The 20957-nt window shown below is 43.2% G+C and overlaps 1 protein-coding gene across 2 annotated transcripts; it reads left to right on the top strand.

The window, feature by feature from the left end:
• Positions 1-2135: 2135 nt before the first annotated feature.
• Positions 2136-20925, top strand: ATP6V1C2 (ATPase H+ transporting V1 subunit C2). Of its 2 annotated transcripts, XM_041420357.1 has the most exons (14): positions 2136-2185; positions 3041-3258; positions 4418-4485; positions 9664-9749; positions 10322-10351; positions 13817-13911; positions 14582-14673; positions 16284-16382; positions 17445-17513; positions 18428-18520; positions 18919-19012; positions 19307-19404; positions 19814-19943; positions 20747-20925. In XM_041420357.1, the coding sequence occupies exons 2-14, from the start codon at positions 3130-3132 to the stop codon at positions 20840-20842; spliced, it is 1179 nt and encodes a 392-aa protein (XP_041276291.1). In that variant the 5' UTR covers positions 2136-2185; positions 3041-3129; the 3' UTR covers positions 20843-20925. The 2 variants fall into 2 exon arrangements, with proteins under 2 accessions (XP_041276291.1, XP_041276300.1); XM_041420366.1 differs by lacking the exon at positions 10322-10351.
• The last annotated feature ends 32 nt before the right edge of the window (positions 20926-20957 follow it).

The raw sequence follows: 20957 nt of genomic DNA, 5'->3' as shown, positions 1-20957 counted from the left end.
GATCCTTGTTCCACAGCATGTGCTGCCTGCTCCTTCCCCTCCACCTTCACTGCTGCCTCATCCAGCCTAAAAATATGTAATGGGGTAAAAAGAAAAAAGTTTGAAAAGTCACAGTAAACCGAGAAAATATGATCATGGAAAATGTTCAACAGGATATTGTTTAGACAATAACATTGTTCTTATTTCTTCTTAATTTTCTTTTAAAACAATAAGGTAGCATAAAATATTTCACTTTAATAATAGTAAAAAACATGTATGAAGGGGAAAAACCATGGCATTCCTGCTATAAAAATGTTCAGGAATTAAGTAGTGTATATTGTAGAATCCAGAAATCCAACAACCCTATGGCTTGGATTTTACCTTGTTGTTATAACAAGCATGTGTACAGAAAAACATTCCCAAAATCTAGCACCACTGCAGCAAGAAACTTTTCTCATCTGTTAGCACTAGTTTCAGCTTACATGATTCTAAATTTAAGGAGATTATGAGAATGTAACATTTCTAAAATTAATTATGCAAAGCATTTCCACAGCTTGAGACTGCGACAAGGAGTTCTTGGTTTTCATGTGGAAGAACTATTCTTGGTTTCTGATGGGGAAGAACTGCCTCATCTAGGTGATCAGGTCTACTGTACCTTTCAGACCTGTAAGCTGTGGCTAAAGATATATATGATGCAGATACTTAAACATCAGTCAAGTATGTTTTAATTATTAAAATGTACAGTCTAAAGAAACAAAAAAAGAAGGATTAGACAATAATCACTCCTTCTGTGAATGCCATCTCACACACAGATCAATATGTTAATTTTTTCCCATAACTTCTGGAAAACCCTTTGTCATGCCCTAGGGGACACTATGATTGAAAATACTTAGAATCATAGCAGTTATGAGAGCTGAATGTTTAATTAGCCTAGAAAGGAAAAAAAAAAAAAAAGGCAAACAAAAAAATTCCTACGAAATGGTTATTTCAGCTACAAATCTTCTCAGTGTCTTTTTCTGGGGTGCTTTCAGTAGAGACTCGCCTTCTCCACATATGTATGGCTTTTTTATATATCACTAAAATGTTAAAGAGAAAGAAAATGAATCCTTGGCTAACCTAAAGAATCTATACATTTAGAGTCTGAGTCTTGACCTACATGTTAGCTGCCTAAAGCATTATTTACATGGCATCATTCAGGATGTCTTGCATCAGCTGCTTCTTCCTAGTGCTGAAGACACTTAAATCTTTTAGGCATCTTCATTCCATCCCTTGGAAATGTCAAAAGCTCTGCTTCTGTGCGTGACCAGTGCTGCCTGCCCCCAGCATCTCAAACCCTCTCAGTTTACGACAGGTCGTGTGGAAAACCAAGAGCATCCTTCTGTTTAATTTCTAGGGGCTTCATTTACCTTTGTTACAGAGAAACATGAGTTAAAAATGCACCATTTTTGGAAGAAAATAAGTCCCTAGTAATAGCAGAGATTGCCTAAATGTGACAGGTATTCTTAAGTATTAGATCTTCAACTGGAAGATGAGAACTGGATAACCCCCAGTGAGGGTGCTGGACTCCCTCTTGCAGAGATGCCTCTCAGAGGCAGGTATAGAGTGTTTAGACACTTGTTACCTTCAGAGCATGCCTGGATTAGAAATGTCTCGAGAACCTCATTCCACACAACCTGTGAAATACTCCCAATGTCTTAATCAAGCTTAAGGCAGTGTAAGACAAGCTCAAGATTTGCTAAGGACTAAAAGCCACAGCTACACGTGAAGGAAGAAGCATCACCAGGAACGCAAGCATCGCTATTTTGCAGACTCCGGCACCGCATATTTGTTAAATGAAGCACTTAGGGAAGTCCCGGAAACAAGAGTTTCCTAGAAGTCTTTAATTATTCAAAAAGCTTCAGACTTGCTGAAGGTAGTCAGTGTTTAATAAAAACAAATGGCTTCTGCATTATTTGCGCCAGTTTAAAAGAGAGCAATGAGATGCAAAGCTGCCCTAGTCAGAGCTGTGGCAGAGCTTTTAGGGCACTAGGGCAGCAGCCGCTATGCTCCGGGAGGGAGCCCTGGACGCCCTGCACCTCCCGTGGATGCGGCGGCCGCCCCGCGCCTCGCTGCGCTCCGCCCCGACCCTGCCCGGCCCGGAGCCGCCGGGAGCGGCGCGGGCGCGGGGAGCGGCAGGCACGGCAGGGGCAGGAGAGGCAGCGGGCCGGTAAAGCAGCGGGCGGGTAAAACAGCGGGCCGGTAAAGCAGCGGGCAGTAGAGGCAGCGGGCAGTAGAGGCAGCGGGCGGGTAAAGCAGCGGGCAGTGCCCCGCGGGGCCCCGGCAGCCCCTGACAGCCGTGCTGGCCGCGCTCTGGCACGGCGGGGCCCGGCGCGGGTGCCGAGCGGCGAGTGCCGCACCTGCCCTGTCCCGCGCACCTGAGAGCGAGGGCGTGTGGCGGGGATGCTCCGCGGGAGCTCTCGGGAAGGAACGGAGGATTGCGGTGTGGTGCCAGCTGCTCTCCTGCCCTCATCTCTGCTTCGCACCACAGTAGTTGTCCCTCTGTTCTCGCCACTGCTCCATCTGTGTGGCTCTGCCGATACCGTCCCTGTACACCAGGGCTTGCCTTCCTCCAGCTCCTTCCTATCGAGCCTGGGAAGAAAAAAAACACCGAGAGAAATATTCCGTCTTGCCAGTGGCATCTTTTGCAGCCTCTATGTTCAGCAGAGGTCTTGCTTTCATTTTTCCTTGCAAATGTCCAACAATTTGAGAGAGAATATTTATCAAGCGGAAATTCTTTATTACTTTTGGGTAGTTTGGTGAAGCCCCCAGGCTCCCCAGTAGGCACTGAACTTAAAGCGCAAGGCAAATGGAACAGGCTGGGAGGGAAAAGGGGAGGAGGAAGCTTCATTTCTTCATGCAGAAACTGGATGGAACAATCCTGAGAAGGAAGGAACAGCCACACTCTTTCCGTGACATTCTGGAGAAGGTCATGTTCCATTTCAGCCTGAGACACACAACTGACTCACTCTCCTAGTGTTTCTGAAGAAAAGAAATCAGTGATCTGTTCTCTTTCTGTTCTTAGGGAAGAGCTCCTTTTGTGTGGTGCTCTTTTAGCCATTTACCTGCTTTGAGTATCTACAGTGACCCGCAGTGAAGGGAAAATATTAGATCATGTCGGAGTTCTGGCTAATTTCTGCTCCAGGAGACAAAACAAATCTGCAGGCGTGGGAGAGAATGAACACTGTGACATCTAAATCCAACCTGTCCAGCAACAGTAAATTCCATATTCCAGACTTAAAGGTAAGTGAGGAATGGGTTTGTCTATGGGCAAAACAGCAGCATTAGCCAGGGCTAAAGACTTTTGGGATAGATATGGGATTTATCATATGGGATAATATGCAGAGAGTGGAAAGAGACTGTGGTTGGGGGATGAGTTGTGTTCAGGCAACTGAAAATTGACCAGAGAGAAATAAATCATTGTGCTTGAAGCTGAGCTTCACATTGGAAGGATAGATGTATAAAAAGTGAACATAAGTGAGATGTTAAATAACTGCATTGCATTCCATGTACAGTTTGCTCCTAGTCGTCAGTCATACAGCTTAGTGCATCATGGATTGCTAATGCAAAGGGAGTACCTGACTATCCAGCCACGGCAGCAAGACTACTGACAGAGAAGAGTGCTGCTTTTTTGTATGCACACCTGAGACTGATAGAATTTTTATCATCCATGGACCTTATTTTTATCACCTGTGGACCTTACCCCACTGGTGGTGGTGAGAGTCTGCTATGTTGAAGGAAGTAAAGCATTTGGAGTATCTGAAGATGCCCATTTGCATTCTATTTGTTCTACATAAAATTTATTTCTTCTCCCTTAGATTGACCCTACATAATGTTGAGCTGGCAACATTACAAGAAAAGGTTTGGCAATATGCTGCAATACCATAAATATGGGGTTATGACTGACAGTGATTCAAAAAGCAGATGTTGGTCAGAAATGGCTTTGTGAGAGACTTGCTTTGGTAATAACAGAACACAGACAGACACCCCCTTTTGAAAAAGTGCTGCTTTCCTTTGTTCTCTTAGTACATCTGACTTGTTTGTGTGTGTGCATTATTTGTGTGCATTATTATTTGTGTGCATTTCCAGTCACTGTTTTGTCTGATTAAAGACTATTCTATGCAGCTTGATGTTAGAGGATGAAGTGAAAACAGGAAGAAAGACACTGACGTGTAATCTTGACACTACACATACTTTTTTCCTTTATTGGAAAAGGCTTTTTATGCCCTAGTTCTTGGGTAAAGGAATTGCTGTATTTTCCACCAAGTAAATAAGTTCTGCCAAACTGTTAAATTCACTAAGGACAAGTGTACTAAGGACAAGTCAGGCTCCTTAAGGTTCTGCCAACAAAAGCCTTAGACAGAGTTGTGCATCTTTCACCTATTTCTCGTCTTTTGCGCAGGTGGGGACACTGGATGCTCTTGTTGGTCTGTCAGATGAGTTGGGAAAACTTGATAGCTTTGCTGAAAGGTAAAATAGATCTTATTTACCACCTACAAATGAGAAACAGACATTGTTTTTATGGGATGGTATGTCCTTGTGTTCACCTCGGTCTGACTCAGTTCAGGCTGGACTGCAACTGGACTAAAGTGGATAGGCTCTATTTAACCCTTGTGTTGATTGTCATGGAATTATCACAAAGAAAGGATCATTCCTTAAAATTTAGCTGAATTATATCCATGGTAACTTTGTTAGCATAGCAATCCATTCAAGTGCTAGGGAAGCTGTTTCTCATAAGGAAACTGCTTTAAATGTTGGATTGTGGGGATATTTGTTTTGTGTTTTTGTTTTAAAGAATATCCTCCCACCTCATCCAGAAACTTGATAAAACAACTTTTAGAGAATGTGAAGCCCTCCCTGATCTTGTTGTGACAGAATATTTCTGTTGAACCTTCTATTCCTTTTCAGCCAGATAGAGGACATCTAAGGATTATGTTCTTTTGAATGAAGTCCAGACTGCTCCCTCTCAGGCTTTTAAACTTCTTAAAAACCAGAATATTGACTCATATTGCATCAAACCTACTTAAGCAATGACTCACATGATCTCCTTGCTGACAATTACCAAGTTTGCTTTTTGGGACAAACTGACCTGGGTACACAAAAGAATAATGTAGCACAGCAATCTAAAAAAATGATGTGTTTTAAGATACTTCGTGGCACAAGGTAGACTTTGAGGCAGTGAAGGTATAAGCTGCTGGTTTTTTCTGCTTTGTTCTAGTTTTTGCTTTGGCAGCTTACCTAGTTTTGGTCACAGACACATGTGTTAGCTCTGGGTCTTCTTGCATTTTTTCTCCCAGTCCAGACTGATAAGCATTTTCTTGTCTAAATATGCTCAATCCTTTCATAGATCTTTGTGTGGCAGTGGCAAAGATATACAGAAACCCTGATATAAACTGTTTGCATCTATGCTAGGCACTTTAGGTGAAAGTTGGTCTGCTAGAATACATTTCTCCATAGCATTTTTTTTTCTGGTTTTACTACTGCTCCACAAGGGTTGTATTAGAATGGTTGCATATGATAATTCTGGGTTGCACACAAGACTGATATTTTATAATCATGGACAGGATTCATATCTTGAGTTGAAAGTCCAACACCCTGCTCCTCACAGAACTACCTAAAACTAAACCTTACTATTTCTTCAGGACTTTAAGCAAAAAAGAGCAACTTAAGTTATCAACAAAACTATCTCCATTGTGACCCTGCCAAAAATACTGCCCCATATTCTTTGTAACATGTTCCAGCTTCTTATTCAATTGCAGAAATTCTTAAGGAAGTGGAGAGGGGGGCAAATCTGGGGAGAGACAGTGCCCATATCTGTTCTAATGGAAAGTGTTCAATGATCTTTGTGGATCCTTGTGGATCTCTTCCAACTCAGAATATTCTGTAATTCTGTGTCTCTAGTCAGGGTAGCAGACAGGAAGCAGCTGTGTGATCTGGGTTTGAGGGCTGCCAGCAATCATCAGAACTGATTTTTCAGAAAGGCATAACTAATTCCCAGCTTTGTGAAGAATTAGGAGTTCTGAAAAGCTGAGTGCAGAATCCATGTAAGATAGTGGAGGGCAGTTAGAAGTGAAATGTCAGTAGAAGCTCCTTAGGCTCACTGACTCCTGTCATCTTTGTCTTTACTTGCCAGCACAATACAGCTGCTTGTTCGAGCTGAACACCACTTTACTCCACTAATTGTCCCTTTATTGCCAGTAATGACTCTTACCCTCTGATGGGCTCTAGGGACACGGAGCAAAGGGGTCATTGAGGCCCTTCCACTGTAATCTGCTGAGGCAAGGAGTCTTCCTGTTTGTCTCATTTGCCTGTCAGGATAGATAACCAGGAAAGACCAACAAGATTTAAAAATAAGAAAGATGTTTTGGAAAATAAGAAAAATGCATTAGAGTAGTAAAAGAGAATAACAGAATAATCAAAAGTATTGGCAGATTGAGTCCCACAAGGACATACAAAAGCATTTTGCATTGAATAAATGCCTCAGGTTTTATGTCTAAATTGTGATTCAAGCCACAAGCTCTCGCACTTGGTTGAAGAAAAGCATCCAGAGGGTTACAAGCCTGTTCAGATGACCTGAGCATTTATGTTCCTGGTCCTATGAAAGAGCTGCCTGCTGAACTGTTGCTGGATAAACACAGCTGCCAGTAAAGCCAGGCAGTGCAAACCTGTCAGCGCTGCCTCTTGCCAGGACAGCAGAGAAGGGGCAAGAGTTTGCAGGAGCTATTGTTTCCACATACTTTTATTATTTATTTACACAGGGAGGAGGAGTGTTTTTCCATGTCATCCCGTGGTAGCATGGTGCTCTCTCAAAAGCTGACAGTTTCCTGGGTCACTCTTACCCAGAGGTTTTCTCTGGTCCTTGGTCAGTGGCATACCTGGGAGTGGCCTCAGATTGCAGGACTTCTGCTCTCTGCAGTGTTTTGGAGGCCTGGTGGGTGGCACCCTTTCTTTCTCAGTATCATTTAAGAGTGTTAGACTTTTTTTTTTTGGAAGCTAATGACATTGCAGCCATTGCAGAAGCAAAACATTCAAGACATAATAGTAGGTTAAATGCAGTTACTCCCTTTACAGATTTTTATTACTACTTCTTGAAGCAGTTTTGCTGAAAGTCTCTCTTTTTATAATGCATTATTTGTTCATAATACTTGCTCAAGATGGGATTCATCTTATCTAAAGGCAGAGATCTGATATTTGGCTGTGAAAACTGTCCATTGTTGGATGTCAGTGTAGACAGTGGGGCTCTTCCAGGGGTCTGATTCCTGTCATTTGCCCCAGACATCAGAGATGTGGAGGGGATAGGTTCTGTCTTTGCATGGGAAATATGTTGAGTGAGTGAATCCCACTTGCATTTCACAGGATGCAAGGCACAGCATCTAAGACAGTACTGGAGAACATTCCTCTGGCACAGTGTATTACACACAGTGTGGCTGTATCCTGCTGCAGGGACCACGGGATGTGTGGGTGGGAAGGGAGCCAAGCGTTTCCTGGGCAGGTAGGACTGGCAGGTGCATGAGAGCACACACCTGTCCCACCCTCTGTATCCATGGAGAGAGGCCAGAGCTGTCTCCCACCTGTCAGGTCAGCCACCAGATGCACTCAAGGGTAATGAAAGCAGCTCAGGCCTTCTGGAGAAGCTCCTGGTTTATACATGTCCCTGGGAAATGCTTTCTCCATAATGTCTTTAGCCTCCTGCTATGCTGGTTTTATCAACTGCTGCCTTGTTACAAGTTCTTTGGGCTCTTTGAGCATCAGGAAGGAAACAAAAACCAGCTCTATCTACAAGCTGAAATTTGCAGAAGTGCTTGGCAAGGTTGCAACTGTCAGGGAACCTCTGTCTGGATCCCTCATCCCCCCCCACTGCCTGAGTGTGGGCGACATGTGCTGTACTCTAACAGCCCTCAGCTGCTGCTGGGCTCTTACCGGGCTGCAGCCAGGTGGTGAAACACTGCAGCAGCTCTGAGAAAGGAATGTGAACTGGAGCATAGTGGTGTACATTCCTCCTACAGGCACTCTGAACTGCATCTGTCCAGGGTCATGAGAAGAATGATTTTGGCAGGAAAACCTTTCATTAAACCAGGTTGCTCAAACCCCTATCCAACCTGGCCTTGAATGCTTCCAGAGACTGGGCATCCACAACTTCCCTGGGCAACCTCTGCCAGTGCCTCATCACCCTCACAGTAAAGAATTTCTTTATGCCCAGGCTAAATCTTCTCTTAGTTTAAAACTGCTGCCTCTTGTCCTGTCACTATAGGCACTGGTAAAAAGCCTCTGTCCAACTTTCTTGTAGGAGCCCTTTATATATTGAAGTCACAAGATCTTCTCTTCTTCAGACTGAATTGACCCCAAACAGCACAGATTTTGAGTACTGCATTCTTGGCAGCATCAGCAATCTCAAACTTTTCCTACCTGTCATAGGACTGGAAAACCTTTCCCAAGACTCTTAAGTTTCTTCACAGTAACAAAGATAGATGCAACTGCTTTGCAGCACCTGAAAGAAAAATCCTCTTCTCTGACGCTTTCCTGGTATGTATACCTGGCCCAAAGTCCCTTTTCTGCTCTTGAAAACCACAGGGCTGGTCACAACACCACATTGTTCAATCATATAACACAATGTCCAAACACTGTAGATGCCCTTTCAGTCTCCAGCTCATCTGCAGCTGTAGCCTCCTCTCAGTAAGGAAAGAAAGAGAAATGAAGCAGAAATGAAGCCTGCTGTTACACTCCCTGTCACAAGGCCAAGGATTATGTCCACTTTGTGTCTGCCAATTTAATGGTCAGGCAGTAACCTTGTAGCTGCTGGGTTTTATACAAGATGTAGTCAACCTAGGACAGTTAGGGAGCTGCAGGCCAAATTCTATTAATATTTTTGAGTGCAGAAGGATACTTAACCAGAAAGTCTTGCAGCCTATATTAAACAGGTACTTTGACTGGAGACAGGGGGAACTACTGTTAGAGGGACTTAATTAATCCATTTATTAAAATGAGTAAAGAATAAGTGGCACAGTGGAGATTGTGTTCTCTAGGAGGGTCTCTGTACAAATCACTACTCTGGACTGGGCAGAAGGATTTGAATCTAGCACTCCTACGCCTTAAAGGAGTGTCTTGTCCCCCATGCTAAAAGAGAAGAGAGAAAGAATCGTGTAAAGAAAAGGAATAAGAAAGAAATTTCCCATCAAGCAAGATAGCACTGCTATTTTTCCCTGGATATTTTCTGAGAACCTTTTCTCAGTGAGCCTTAAGGATTTCTTTAGCATCCTGTGGAACAGATCTTTAGTCAGTGTCTATATGTAGCCTCTTTTTCCTTCATTGCCTTGGGGTTTTTAAACATGAGTTTCTTGCCTTTCTTGCCTTCTGGTTTCTGCTATGCATGTAATGAGTGTACAGAAGACTGAATCTTGATATTCTGTAAGTCCAGAGCACAGGCAAAATGACATTACCCATGTTTTTGCAGAGATCAGTGTATTTAGAGGTAAGACATTTAGTTCTGCATTGTGTCCTAGATTTTTTATTATAATTTGAATTGCAAATTAACCTGCCTTGCTTCAGAAGTGTTTTGTTTGGGCATTTCTGTGTTTATCAGATCACAGTGAAACTGTTTTGTAATAATTTTGTTTCTTCACTAACAAAGTTTCTTTTGTTACACTTAAGCGTAATAAAGAAAATAGCACAGTACATAGGAGAAGTAATGGAGGACTCAAAAGATAAAGTCCAGGAAAATCTTCTGGCCAATGGAGGTAGGTGCTGTGAATGTGGGAATTTAAATACATTGATGCTGCTTTTGCTTGCTTCAGAATATGAATATGTGGAATTGCAACCCTCACACTTCAGAAAGGACAACCATCAGCAACATTTTATAAGAACGTGTCTAGCCTGCTCCCATTTTTCTCAGCAGAAGCTAACTTTGGAGTGAAGATGAAAGTAAGAGACATGTTCACTCGTAACATGACTTAGCACACTCCTGTGCCCTGCCTGGGCTTGATTTCTTAAGGACACCTAAATCTCATTCTTTATGGTGGTGTGACAACTGTCAGTGATCTGTCAGTAAGCTGCATTCCCCAGCTATTCTGGAAAAATACAACAAAATTGGATGTGGTATGCATGCTGATTACAGACTTGCAGCATGATGCTTTTGGATAAACTAAGAGTGTATACTCCATCTCCCTTTGTCTGCAGTGTTGTACTTCAGACCTGTATTAGTAAAGGATGGGGAGGAAGTTCTTTTAGAAATGTCCTTGAATGATATAAAACTGATGTTTGAGGGTACAACTGTTCAAGAAATACAATAATCCCATTTACTGTGTTTCAGGGCTAAAGGATAAAATGAAATGTCTCCAAAGTATGTTGAGGACTGATGGTTGTGGTGTTGTTACATGCATGCATTTGTGTATGTTAGTGCTAGACACAAGTCTTGGTCTGGTTGTAGAGGTACAGTGATCAGGTTACGATGGATTTCTCAAGTAACAACCTCGTAGCTTGATCACGATATCCCTATGACTTGAGAAACAACAGGTTTCGTTAATTTCCTTTGTTTATCCTTTTTACACCTTTTTTTTCCCCCATCAGCTCTGCATGTGTTAGAAGGATATGGAAATTACTTGCATGCATTACTAATTCCTCTGTCTGGGTTTGGTCATCCAAACAAATCATATTGAACTTGGACATGAACCTTTTTAAGATTACTGACTGCATCTTAAAAAATGAAGTCAGCTTTACTATATGAGGATTCCCCTAATATATTCCAGTGTCAGTCTTCATACGCATCAGCAACTTTACTGGACTAATTCTTCCTCCTTCCCTTTCTGATTAGTAAAAGAACTATAAAGTTGAAGCCTTCCTCGAGGCTGTGAAATCAGAAACAACATTATAAGACATGATTTCTTGTTGCATGGTCCTGTTTCATACTATTCAACCATCCCAAGATGGTTTTTAGTAACGCTGACTTTAGCTCACTTGTACATAAACCCAATAGCAGTTTGGTAGTGGCTATGTGTCTAAAAAGTTTTTTTGCTAGATTTTTAGGAAAAAAATTGCAAAATAGTAAAAAATACAGCACTTTTAGTTACATGAACTTGCACTCATACACAGACACTTAACTTTCCAGTGGATAACAGCTGAAAGCAGCCACATGCAAATTTCTCTCTTATAGAGGGAAATGTGTGCTTGTGTAATATAGAAACTTTTAATATATCATAACAGCATAAACAACCTTTCTTGAAATGTAAGTAAAGCTTTTCTTCAAAGATTCATACCAAATTCTCTTACATTCATTAAAATGTTAATCCTAAATTAATTTTAAAATTTGGTAAGTGGTGGAATAACTCCATTCTTTATAGTGAGTCCAAAACAAAGCAAAATGGGAAGCATAACAATTTTGAAGAATTGAATGCTTTAGAGAGGAAGTATTTAATATTGCATTTTAGAGCTGGTGTGTTATTATGTGATTATGAGACATGCAGGCTGTGGGTTCTCTGGGCAGCTGTGAGCTGGTAGGAATCATCTCTCCTAGGTGGGCAGCCGTGTGAAACCTTTTAGAAGTGACTCGACAGCTTCCATAAAAGAGGAATGCCATTCCAGGAGCATCAGGGTGCTGGGGCTGCTTGGCATTTTAAACACAGCTCTGCTAGTGTGTTCACAGTAATTTGTGCCACCCCCAAGATCAGGCTGCCTAATTAACCTGCACCAGTGCCAGCTAGCACTGGCAAGCTCACTCAGGACTGAGCTTGAAACTGGGCTGAGAACTCATGCTGTGCTCAACTGCTCAGCATCTGGATATTGCTGAGATTCAAGGAATGTGAGGATAGAAAGGACATGTGAAGTTCTTCAGGGAACTTTTATATCTCATCAGCTATAAATTGGTCAGTGTCTGTCTTTAAAGAGCCCGTGTCTGCAAAGCCTCAGCTCACAAGCTTAGAAGAGAGGCAGCAGGTGTGTTGTGTGCCCTGTGCTGAAAATGCTATGTGAACTTTGGTGCTTAAGTATTTTTGACCCATCTGCCTTCCCCACAGAGATCACGAGCAAGCATTAATGGAGAACTGTGCATGCAGCAGCTGTGTCATAGCTCTCCCAGCCTTCTGCAGTTTTGCCCCTTTTCTACACCCTCCTGTGCAGGAGAATTTGCTCATTCCTGATGAGATATTAGCAGGAAGGGTTGGATCTTTGCCCTGAGACTCTTGTCCATTGAATGTGAGGGACATTGACACAGCTGTGGTTTTGGAAGAAGGGGAGAACACTGCCGTGGCAAGTGCTCTCTGCCTTCCAGGCAGTTTATCTCTTGCTAAGAAGCCTATTTCTCCTAACATAAGATTTTCCGTGCTTTGGAAATCTAATAGGGTAAACTGACTCTGTTGTGGGGTGAGAGAAGCCCATGGAAAGGATAGTGCTCTCCTGCCAAGGGTGTTCAGTATCACATGAGACCGCAGAGTCCCCTCAGCCTGGTAGTATGGCAGTTACACAGTTATTCACATTCCTTCTCATGCAACTTGGTTCAAAAAGTTTTCCCCTAAACCTCAAATTCCAGCCCATAAGAAATTGTGCTCAAACCTTGCTGTGGGACTGAATTCACTCCCTGAACAGGGCAGCAAAGAACACTGAAGGGCCCCAGCATGCATGTCATTTTACTTGGCACCTTGAGCTTGTTTTGCTCCCTATCACTTAGAGCAACGTCCCAGACATTCTCCATATCTACCCTCCTGGTCTGGAAGGAAGGCCATCCTTTAGGTCACAGTGCTTCTAGCCTCTTTGTCTAGACCTTGAGACCCTGCCTGCTGCCTTCCCCTTGTCTCCCTAACTTTCTGGGGGGCAGTCCCAGCCCTTCTCATTATGGCAGGATGCATGACTTTACCCCATCCTATAAAGGTCTGCAAGAACACTATGTAGTGGTGAGTTTAGAATCCAAAGGCTCTCCGGACTCAGACAAAGAGCTGTTTGATTTCATGAGCTGCTGGAGGAGAATTCTTTACTTGATACTGTAATGTACTAAGCCTTAATGTTTCCCAACATTAAGAGCCCTTGATCTTCAAACAGTGAAACAGGAAAATCTTGGTCTAGGAGCTGGGTGTTTTATGTGTTCATTTCCCCTTCATTCTGGAAAGATGCTGTGGGTCCCCATGTCCAAGGGTGCTTTGTTTTGGGGGTTGCATGCACAGGTCCTTGCTGTGAATTTCTGTTCTTGGATGCTGTGACTGGATTTATCTATTATATAAATGGTCTCTAGCTTTGTGTGAAATGGGGACCTCTGTGTACAGAGCCAATGAGGAATTCCTCATCACACCTGCATTTGTTTAATTTCTAGTGAGCACTTGACTGAATCACAGAGAAGTGACATCTGCTATGGTCTTAGTACCTTTGATCAGGCTCTTAGCAGCCCTGAATATTACTGCTGATCCTGGGCACAAAGTATTTTTCTGATAGCCATTGCTGGATTAAATTCAGGCATATTGCAGAAATATAGACTGAGATTACATAAAACTGTTTTTACTGTGAAGAAGAGTAGCTGTACACTGCTGTGTCCCACTGATACAGATAATTTTACACTTTGTCTCTACTGTTAGGTGTAGTGCAGAAAATATTTTTGGTTTCACCTTTAACTTTTGGGGATGTTTAGGAAGTTGATTAGATGGGGCATAGGATCTGTGCATATTTTATCTAGATCAAATCTCTATAAGAATTGAGAAGTGGACTTCTGGTTAATGCTCTGAAGTTAATCAAAGCTATGCCTGAGATATAGCTGGGGACTACTCCCCAAAGCTTGAGCTGCCATCTGGTACACTATCTGCTTTCATGCATCTCTTTGTATTTTCAGTTGACCTAATTAGCTACTTGACACGGTTTGAGTGGGACATGGCCAAATACCCCATAAAGCAGCCACTGAAGAATATATCAGAAGCATTAGCAAAGGTAAATTGTACTCCAGATTTTGAGATGTCAGCATGGGGAAGCATGTCTTTTGGCTGCTTGTGATCTCTCCTCTCATGGTGGGAGAGGAGCCTTTGCCTTTGGTTTGGGCAGGAACAATTAGAATTACACACTTTATACTGAAGCTGTTGATATTGTTTTATTTTCTACTGCAATAGTAATGATACATATATTGAAACCTATCTAGTCTGTAAGTATATGGCACTTTATCAAATTCACTAGAGTACATTGATATGTTTGATATATTTTCTGCACTTTAATTCCCTCACCATATTATTCTCCAGTTCGGAGGTGTTTTTCATGAGATTGTTCATCTGACATTAAATCAAAAGCCTTCAGGCTGAATGAATTACTTACACTGTCAGTTCATTCAGAAAGGCATAATGTGCTTTTGTTCAATGTAGCTAACAAATAAAACCATGAACTTGCCCCTTAGGTACAGCTCTAGCACACCAACAGCAACAGCTGACTGAACCCTAGGTTCTGCAGAGGCCTTTGCCCCAGGGGAGCTCTGACCCTGGCTCTTCTTGGCCACAGGCCGGTGGTTTTAGGGGAGCTGGCAGCTGTGTCTCTGGGTTAAGGTGGTAGTTGTGGGACTGAGGTGAGAAGACCTCAAGCACTCCATTGACTCCATTTTTTCACTTTGTTTTAGCAAGTGACTCAAATAGAAACAGACCTGAAAACCCGATCAGCTGCGTACAACAACATTAAAGGAAATTTGCAAAGCCTGGAGAAGAAAACTATGTAAGTATTTTGCACTGGGGATGCTGTTGCTGGCTGAAATGCAGGCAGTGTGTGCTCACATCCATTGCTGTGTTCTGGTGGGAGCAACTTTTCCAGCTTTGGGACATACCGAGCATTTGGAGACCCAGTGAAAACAGGTGGTAGCTGGTGTGGTCAGCATATCTCAAAATCAGGTTAGGGAGACTGAAGCTCCTAACAGGAATTAATTGACAGTGTGAGCAGGCAATCTTGGAAAAAGTCAACTGTTTTGCTCTGATGGGACTTCAGGGAGTCAGAAATTAGATGAGCTGTGTCAACTGGTGGATTCCTTTGCCACATGGAGCTATGCCCTATGTTCTGAACAGCATTTGCAAAGCTCCCATAGGAAACAGCTCTGTCTACCTTGATCCTGCACCTCACCAGCATATTTTTGTTTTCTTTTTTTTCCTTCTGTTGGTTCAGGTAATGCACTGTTCAGGCTTCCCAAATGTTCTCTCTCCTGTCTTCATCTGCTTGTGGTCTTTCCCTATGTCAGAGCTGATACTTGGGTTTTTTTCTAGGACAACACTGGGGAGAATGGTAAAATCCAGTAAGTAGTAAATTTAAAATGACTTAGATGATGCTGTGCAAGCCCTCACCCAACACATGCTCATATATGCCACTGTTCCTATTCAGGACTGGGCACAGGGCACAGGTGGCTGCCTGGCACTGCAGCCAGCCAGGCTGGCCAGGGCTCCAGCAATGTGAGGAGGGAGAAGAATGGAGACCTCATGGCCAGAGACAATCTTCCCTGTCATCATTCCATCCATCTTTAAATGCTGTAACTCTGGTGCCCACCAGGGCCAGATAGCTTGGGCTGAACAAGCATCTAATAAGTTACCAGCCAGTTAGTTAATATTTAGACTGGCCCAGTGAACATCAAACCCAAAACTGCTAGTTTAGGTCCTTCTTGACTCGTACCCAGTGACAGGGAGAGCATCTCCCCTTCATACCTAATGCTTTCCAGCCACATCCAGCCAGCCCTGGCTGTCTACATGGCCTAGGAATTAATGTGATCAGGTGGGCTTAGTGTGTGGAGACATCCTGGAGACCTCCTGCAGGTCCCACCTGTGCATGAGACTGCTGCTCTCACTGCTGTTCAGCAGGAGGTGTCTCAGTGTGCTGGTCCACAGCAGTCCAGGAATGCCCGGCTGCTGTGATGGCTTAGGTCTGTACGTACCTGGCTCACTCTGCCTGCAGCACAGTCACACAAGCAGCTCAGCAGGCTTCCTGAGAGAGCAGGTGCTTCCCACAAGATGCAGCGATGACTGGGAGAAGATGTGCACTTCTCAAGTATTTACACCCTTACTGTAAAAACAATAGCAGTGGAATGGTGTCATTTTACATAAAGGGCATAAACTGGCCACACCAATATCGTGTCCTTTAGTATTAGTTACTTTTTGATTCTTTTAGTTGCAGTAAAAATAATGAAACAGCCATTTAAGAAGTGTGGCTCTGTCCTTTACCCACCTCCTTCTGGGCCTTCTTCTCCCCCAGTACAGATTAGCATCTCCACCCACAGCACAATGTCTCCAATGTTCCACTGCTGAGTTTCTGCTACTGTTATTTTTACTTTGTCTTCTTCACTGTAGGGGAAATCTGCTGACCCGGACCCTGGCAGACATTGTGCACAAAGAAGACTTTGTTCTGAATTCCGAGTATCTTATCACGCTGCTCGTCGTGGTGCCAAAGTAAGGCAACAGTGTGTGCACACACCCCGGGTGGCACTGAGCCCCAGGCATAAGCACCAGAACCAGTGGTACTGGGTCAGCTTGGGGCAGCTCAAGAGTGCCCTACTGGGACACAGATGGAGCCCTTAGCAAAGAAGAAAGAACAATTTCTGCCAAGAGTGGTGCTAGCACAAAAGAGGGAGATAAAGACTGCGCCAAAGCTGGAGCAGGACAATTGGCATGTAGGTTCTTCATAGTGATGAGTGGGCTCTCAGTCTCCTGATAGGAATAGTATGAGCTAAAAGAAAACCAGATTTTTACTGCAGCATAGCCAGTTTCTAAAAGGAATTAGACCTGTTCAACTCACAATCTCTCTCTCCTGGCTGTGCCCTTGTAAGTGGTCAGGTCATACATAGGATGGCTGCTAACAATGGGGAAGTTACACCATGTTCTCCTCAGAGCCCTACCAAAAACTTTCCTGTCCATATACCCCTGTCCCAACACACATACGGCACCATCACTCTTCTGTCTCTGAAAAACAGGTTGCAAAAAGCTATCTGAGGTAAGTTTGTTGACTTCATTATGTGAGTTTATTCACACTAAATTGCAAAGAGATTTCTCTCTTTGCAAACTCCTACCATACCCTTGTTCCCTTTCTCACAGGGCTGGCATTCAGTCTAGCACCAGATCAGCTCTGTGATCTGCTATTGTGCTACACAGCAGATGTAGCACAGCTACCCCTGGACCAGAGCAGCTTGTGCAGGGGTCCTGGAGCATGGGACACTGTGGCAGCCTGGAAGTATACCCCACATTCTTCCCACCATCAGTTTCCTGATATTGACCCTTCCTCAAGCCAAGATCCAAAGTGAAGACTGAGGGTGTAGCATTGAGGGAAGCATCTCCTCAACTGGTGACTAGGAGAGGAAAGGATAGGAGAGGCTTAATATATCTTAATGACATAACTGAGCACAAAGAGTTCAACCCTTCTACCCTAAGTTATTAGCTTAATTAGCTACATATATCAACATTTGCTTTCCAGTATATAGTATTTATTTACTGTGCTTTGTTTTGTGTTGCTCAAAGGTCAAGCTACGTACAGTGGCAGAAGACCTATGAATCACTCTCAGATATGGTAGTACCTCGCTCCACCAAGTAAGTGAAATTCCAAATTAAGCTCTGTGTTTGTTTCAGAGATCCCTGTCATGTTTCAGCCCCTCAGATTGGTGGATCCTAGAGGAAATCACTAGTCTAAATGCATAGGCTCCACATTAATGTATTTGCAATTCAAATAGAAATTAGTTTGTTGAAGGAAAGTACAGATGAAAGAAAAAATGTTACAATTAGCTTCCCTTTTCCCGTAATCTATTTCTTTTTACTTTCAACAAGGCCGTTGCTTCTTTTTGTGTAAAACAGGCAATTTATTGCATTAATTGAGGTATAGTTCAGACATATGCAATCACGTAGAGCTTTATGGAAAGTACTTTATAAAAAGATGAAACACTAATTCTGCATTTTTAATTGCTTCCTGTTGTAGCATAGAATAATTCAGCATACTGTCATTTGCACTAGCAAAAGCCATATTAACTCATCCTTTCACCTCGGGTAAAAAAATCTTTCCTAGGACTTAGATATTCCATTGCTCAGCTCATGCAGACTATGAGATCCAGTCCAGGGCACAAGAGCTGACCATGGTATTACCTGAAATGCAGAAGGTGGAAGGCATAGAGAAAGAAACAAGCTGTCAGGTCTACCACCTGTCACAAAACACAAATGCCTGTAAAATGGGGGAATGTTACCAGGAAACACAGAAAAATCAGGCAGGCAGAATATGCGTGTATTACAGTGGACTCAGGAACTAAACCAATTGAGTTTTACGTTGAGATAGAGTAGCCAGTGCAAGTAAAGTCATTGTTCCCTGTTTCTGTCACAGCAGTTTTCAAAAAGCAGGGTGTTGTTCAGAATCATAAATGAAAATAAAAAGAATTGCAAAAGGGAAAGTAGGTAAAAAAGGCTTTTTATAAGGGATATTTCATGTCAAATCACAACAGTGGATTTCCCTCCCACAGAATGATTGCTGAGGATGCAGAGGGAGGACTCTTCACTGTGACCCTGTTTAGAAAAGTGATGGATGACTTTAAAGCCAAAGCCAGGGAGAACAGGTAAGAAGCCCTGACTAGGCAGGGCAGGCTAGCAAGAGATGAGGATCAGGAGAGGCTTGTGTGTGCAGCATGCTGAATCCATCACTGGTTTTAGGACTCCTTGACTGCTTGTGTTTCTGTTGGTCCTAAAGCCACTGAGAAGGCAGGGTGGGAAGGAGCTGTGGTAGCAGAATCAGTGATCCTGTTCTTTAAGCTCCAAGTTACAGATCCTGGAATTGCCCATTCTGCTCTCATTCTGCTGGCTTTCTGGGGGTGATTTCAACTCCTACCCTTCACATACTTTAACTTGTTAAATGTTAAAAAGCAACCTCCCATACCTGCTTCTCCTGGGGAAAAAGAAATGAGTGTACATATTGCCTGGACTAAGGCTTGTGAGAGCAAATGTCATTCAATTGTAGGTTCATGGTTCGAGAATTTTATTATGATGAGAAGGAACTGAAATGTGAAAAGGAAGAGCTGATGAAATTAGCTTCTGACAAGAAACAACAATATGTAAGTAGCACCTTGTGAGTTGCCAGCCTTTGCTACCAGCATGCCTAAGGACCTCTCTCAGAAATGGCTTTATGGTTCCAACTGTCTCTGGTGAGCTCCATTTAGCCCATAAAACTGAGGCATGGGAAAAATAACAATGACTTGGCCAAGGTCACTTGAGTTTCTGATAGACTGGGAACCACTATTAGGCTGCCTGGGAACTATCCCAGCAGCCCATGATGGCTTCAGTGGCAGTGTTGGCTATGGAGCTGCTTCACGCAGCGAGGGGATCACAGCACTGTTCTGCTCTCACAGGGCCCCTTACTGCGCTGGCTGAAGGTGAACTTCAGTGAAGCATTTGTGGCTTGGATTCACGTGAAAGCCTTGAGAGTTTTTGTTGAATCTGTCCTGAGGTGAGTAAACAAGAGTGCAGGCAGAGATTCCTGGGGAAGTCAAAATGTACAGCTCTCTTCCTGGTGCAGTTCCTTTGTGGGAGGAACCCTTACACACCTTGTTTTGCCTTGCTCAAGGCGTATGCCTTACACACTTCCATTCCAGGAGCTCACAGCAGACAATACAGATGTCCACAAAAAAAGTGACATATGAATCTGATGAAAAACGATTTTTGGGGGCACTTACAGGGAAGGGGAAAACAGAAAGACACTCTTTAGTTAACTTTTGGCTTCAGAAAGAAAATAAGGAAGCAGCATTGTTTCTGCAACACACCACAAGTGGGCATGCCTGGAGGCAGAGGAGGGAGAAGGGCATGAGCAGACAGCTGTGGCCCTTCCCAGCAGATGATCATGTGTGTTGTGTTCCGAGGTATGGCCTCCCTGTGAATTTCCAAGCAATGCTGCTGCAGCCAAACAGGAAGTCTGTGAAGCGCCTGAGAGACGTCCTGAACGTGGTCTTCAAACACCTGGATGAAGTTGCAGCAGCAAGTATAATGGATGTACGTATTTGGACTGCAAGTGCACATGCTGTAGCTTCTCTCAGCTTAGCTGAATGAACACTCCCACTGTCCTGGGGTTAGAGCATGCATCTGCTCACATCTTGCAATGACAGGAGTCCTAGATGCAGCTCTAATCCCAGCTGGTTACAGACTGGATTAGGGTAGGCTCAGATTATGATGCAGAGAGATTGCTTATATTTTCTGTTGAAGTGTCTGATGTTTACAGCTACCAAAACAAAATAGGTCTGCTTAGTTATGGCTGTTCCTCTATATAAAAAGCTTAAAATCTACTATAAACATTCAGATCAACAGAAGCAAAAAAATTAATTTGGAACTAAATCCTAGGACTGTCACACCTATGTCCCCTGTAAAAGGCTGACATTTATAAATAACCTAGGCCTTCAACAAGCAGCAGTACTTGCTTTCTCCTTCCCCATCTTGAATTACAATTCAAAACAGTTTGGGCTAAAGCAATAAATGAGCTAGCAGGCCTTTCAAAACAGCTTAAAACCAGCAAGCACAGATCCCACTGCATGAAGGGAGTACACAGATGAGTTGCTGTAGAGCTGAAGCACACAAAAATGCTACATGTTCATAACAGCACAGGCATGAATTCTCAATGCTAATTACATTAGGCAACCTGAAACAAGAAGCAGAGCAGATTCTCAGTGGTGAATTCCCCACCTTAAGCACAGCACATACAAAGCTCCATTGCACCTGTGGGAAAGGAGCACAAAAGCAATCCCCTGGAGCTTGGAACTGCGCAGGTTTACTGGTACTAAAGCCATTACTTCCTTTTGCAGCCTGGCATGGACATCCCTGGCTTACAACTGAGTAATCAAGAATACTATCCTTATGTCTATTTCAAGATTGACCTCAGTCTTCTTGACTGCAGTTAAAGAAGAATTGCTCAAGCTTCATCTATTAATTTTCAAGACTGTCATGTTACTGTAAAACAATCTTTAGCTGCTGAAAGTCAAATTAAAATGCAGATACTGTAGCAGGATGATCTTC

The sequence above is a fragment of the Onychostruthus taczanowskii genome, unplaced genomic scaffold (assembly GCF_017590055.1).
Source record: "Onychostruthus taczanowskii isolate IOZ18803 unplaced genomic scaffold, ASM1759005v1 scaffold11, whole genome shotgun sequence".
NCBI lineage: Eukaryota > Metazoa > Chordata > Aves > Passeriformes > Passeridae > Onychostruthus > Onychostruthus taczanowskii.
The sequence above is the reverse complement of the archived record's forward strand: the minus strand, read 5'-3'. Positions and strand labels throughout refer to the sequence as shown.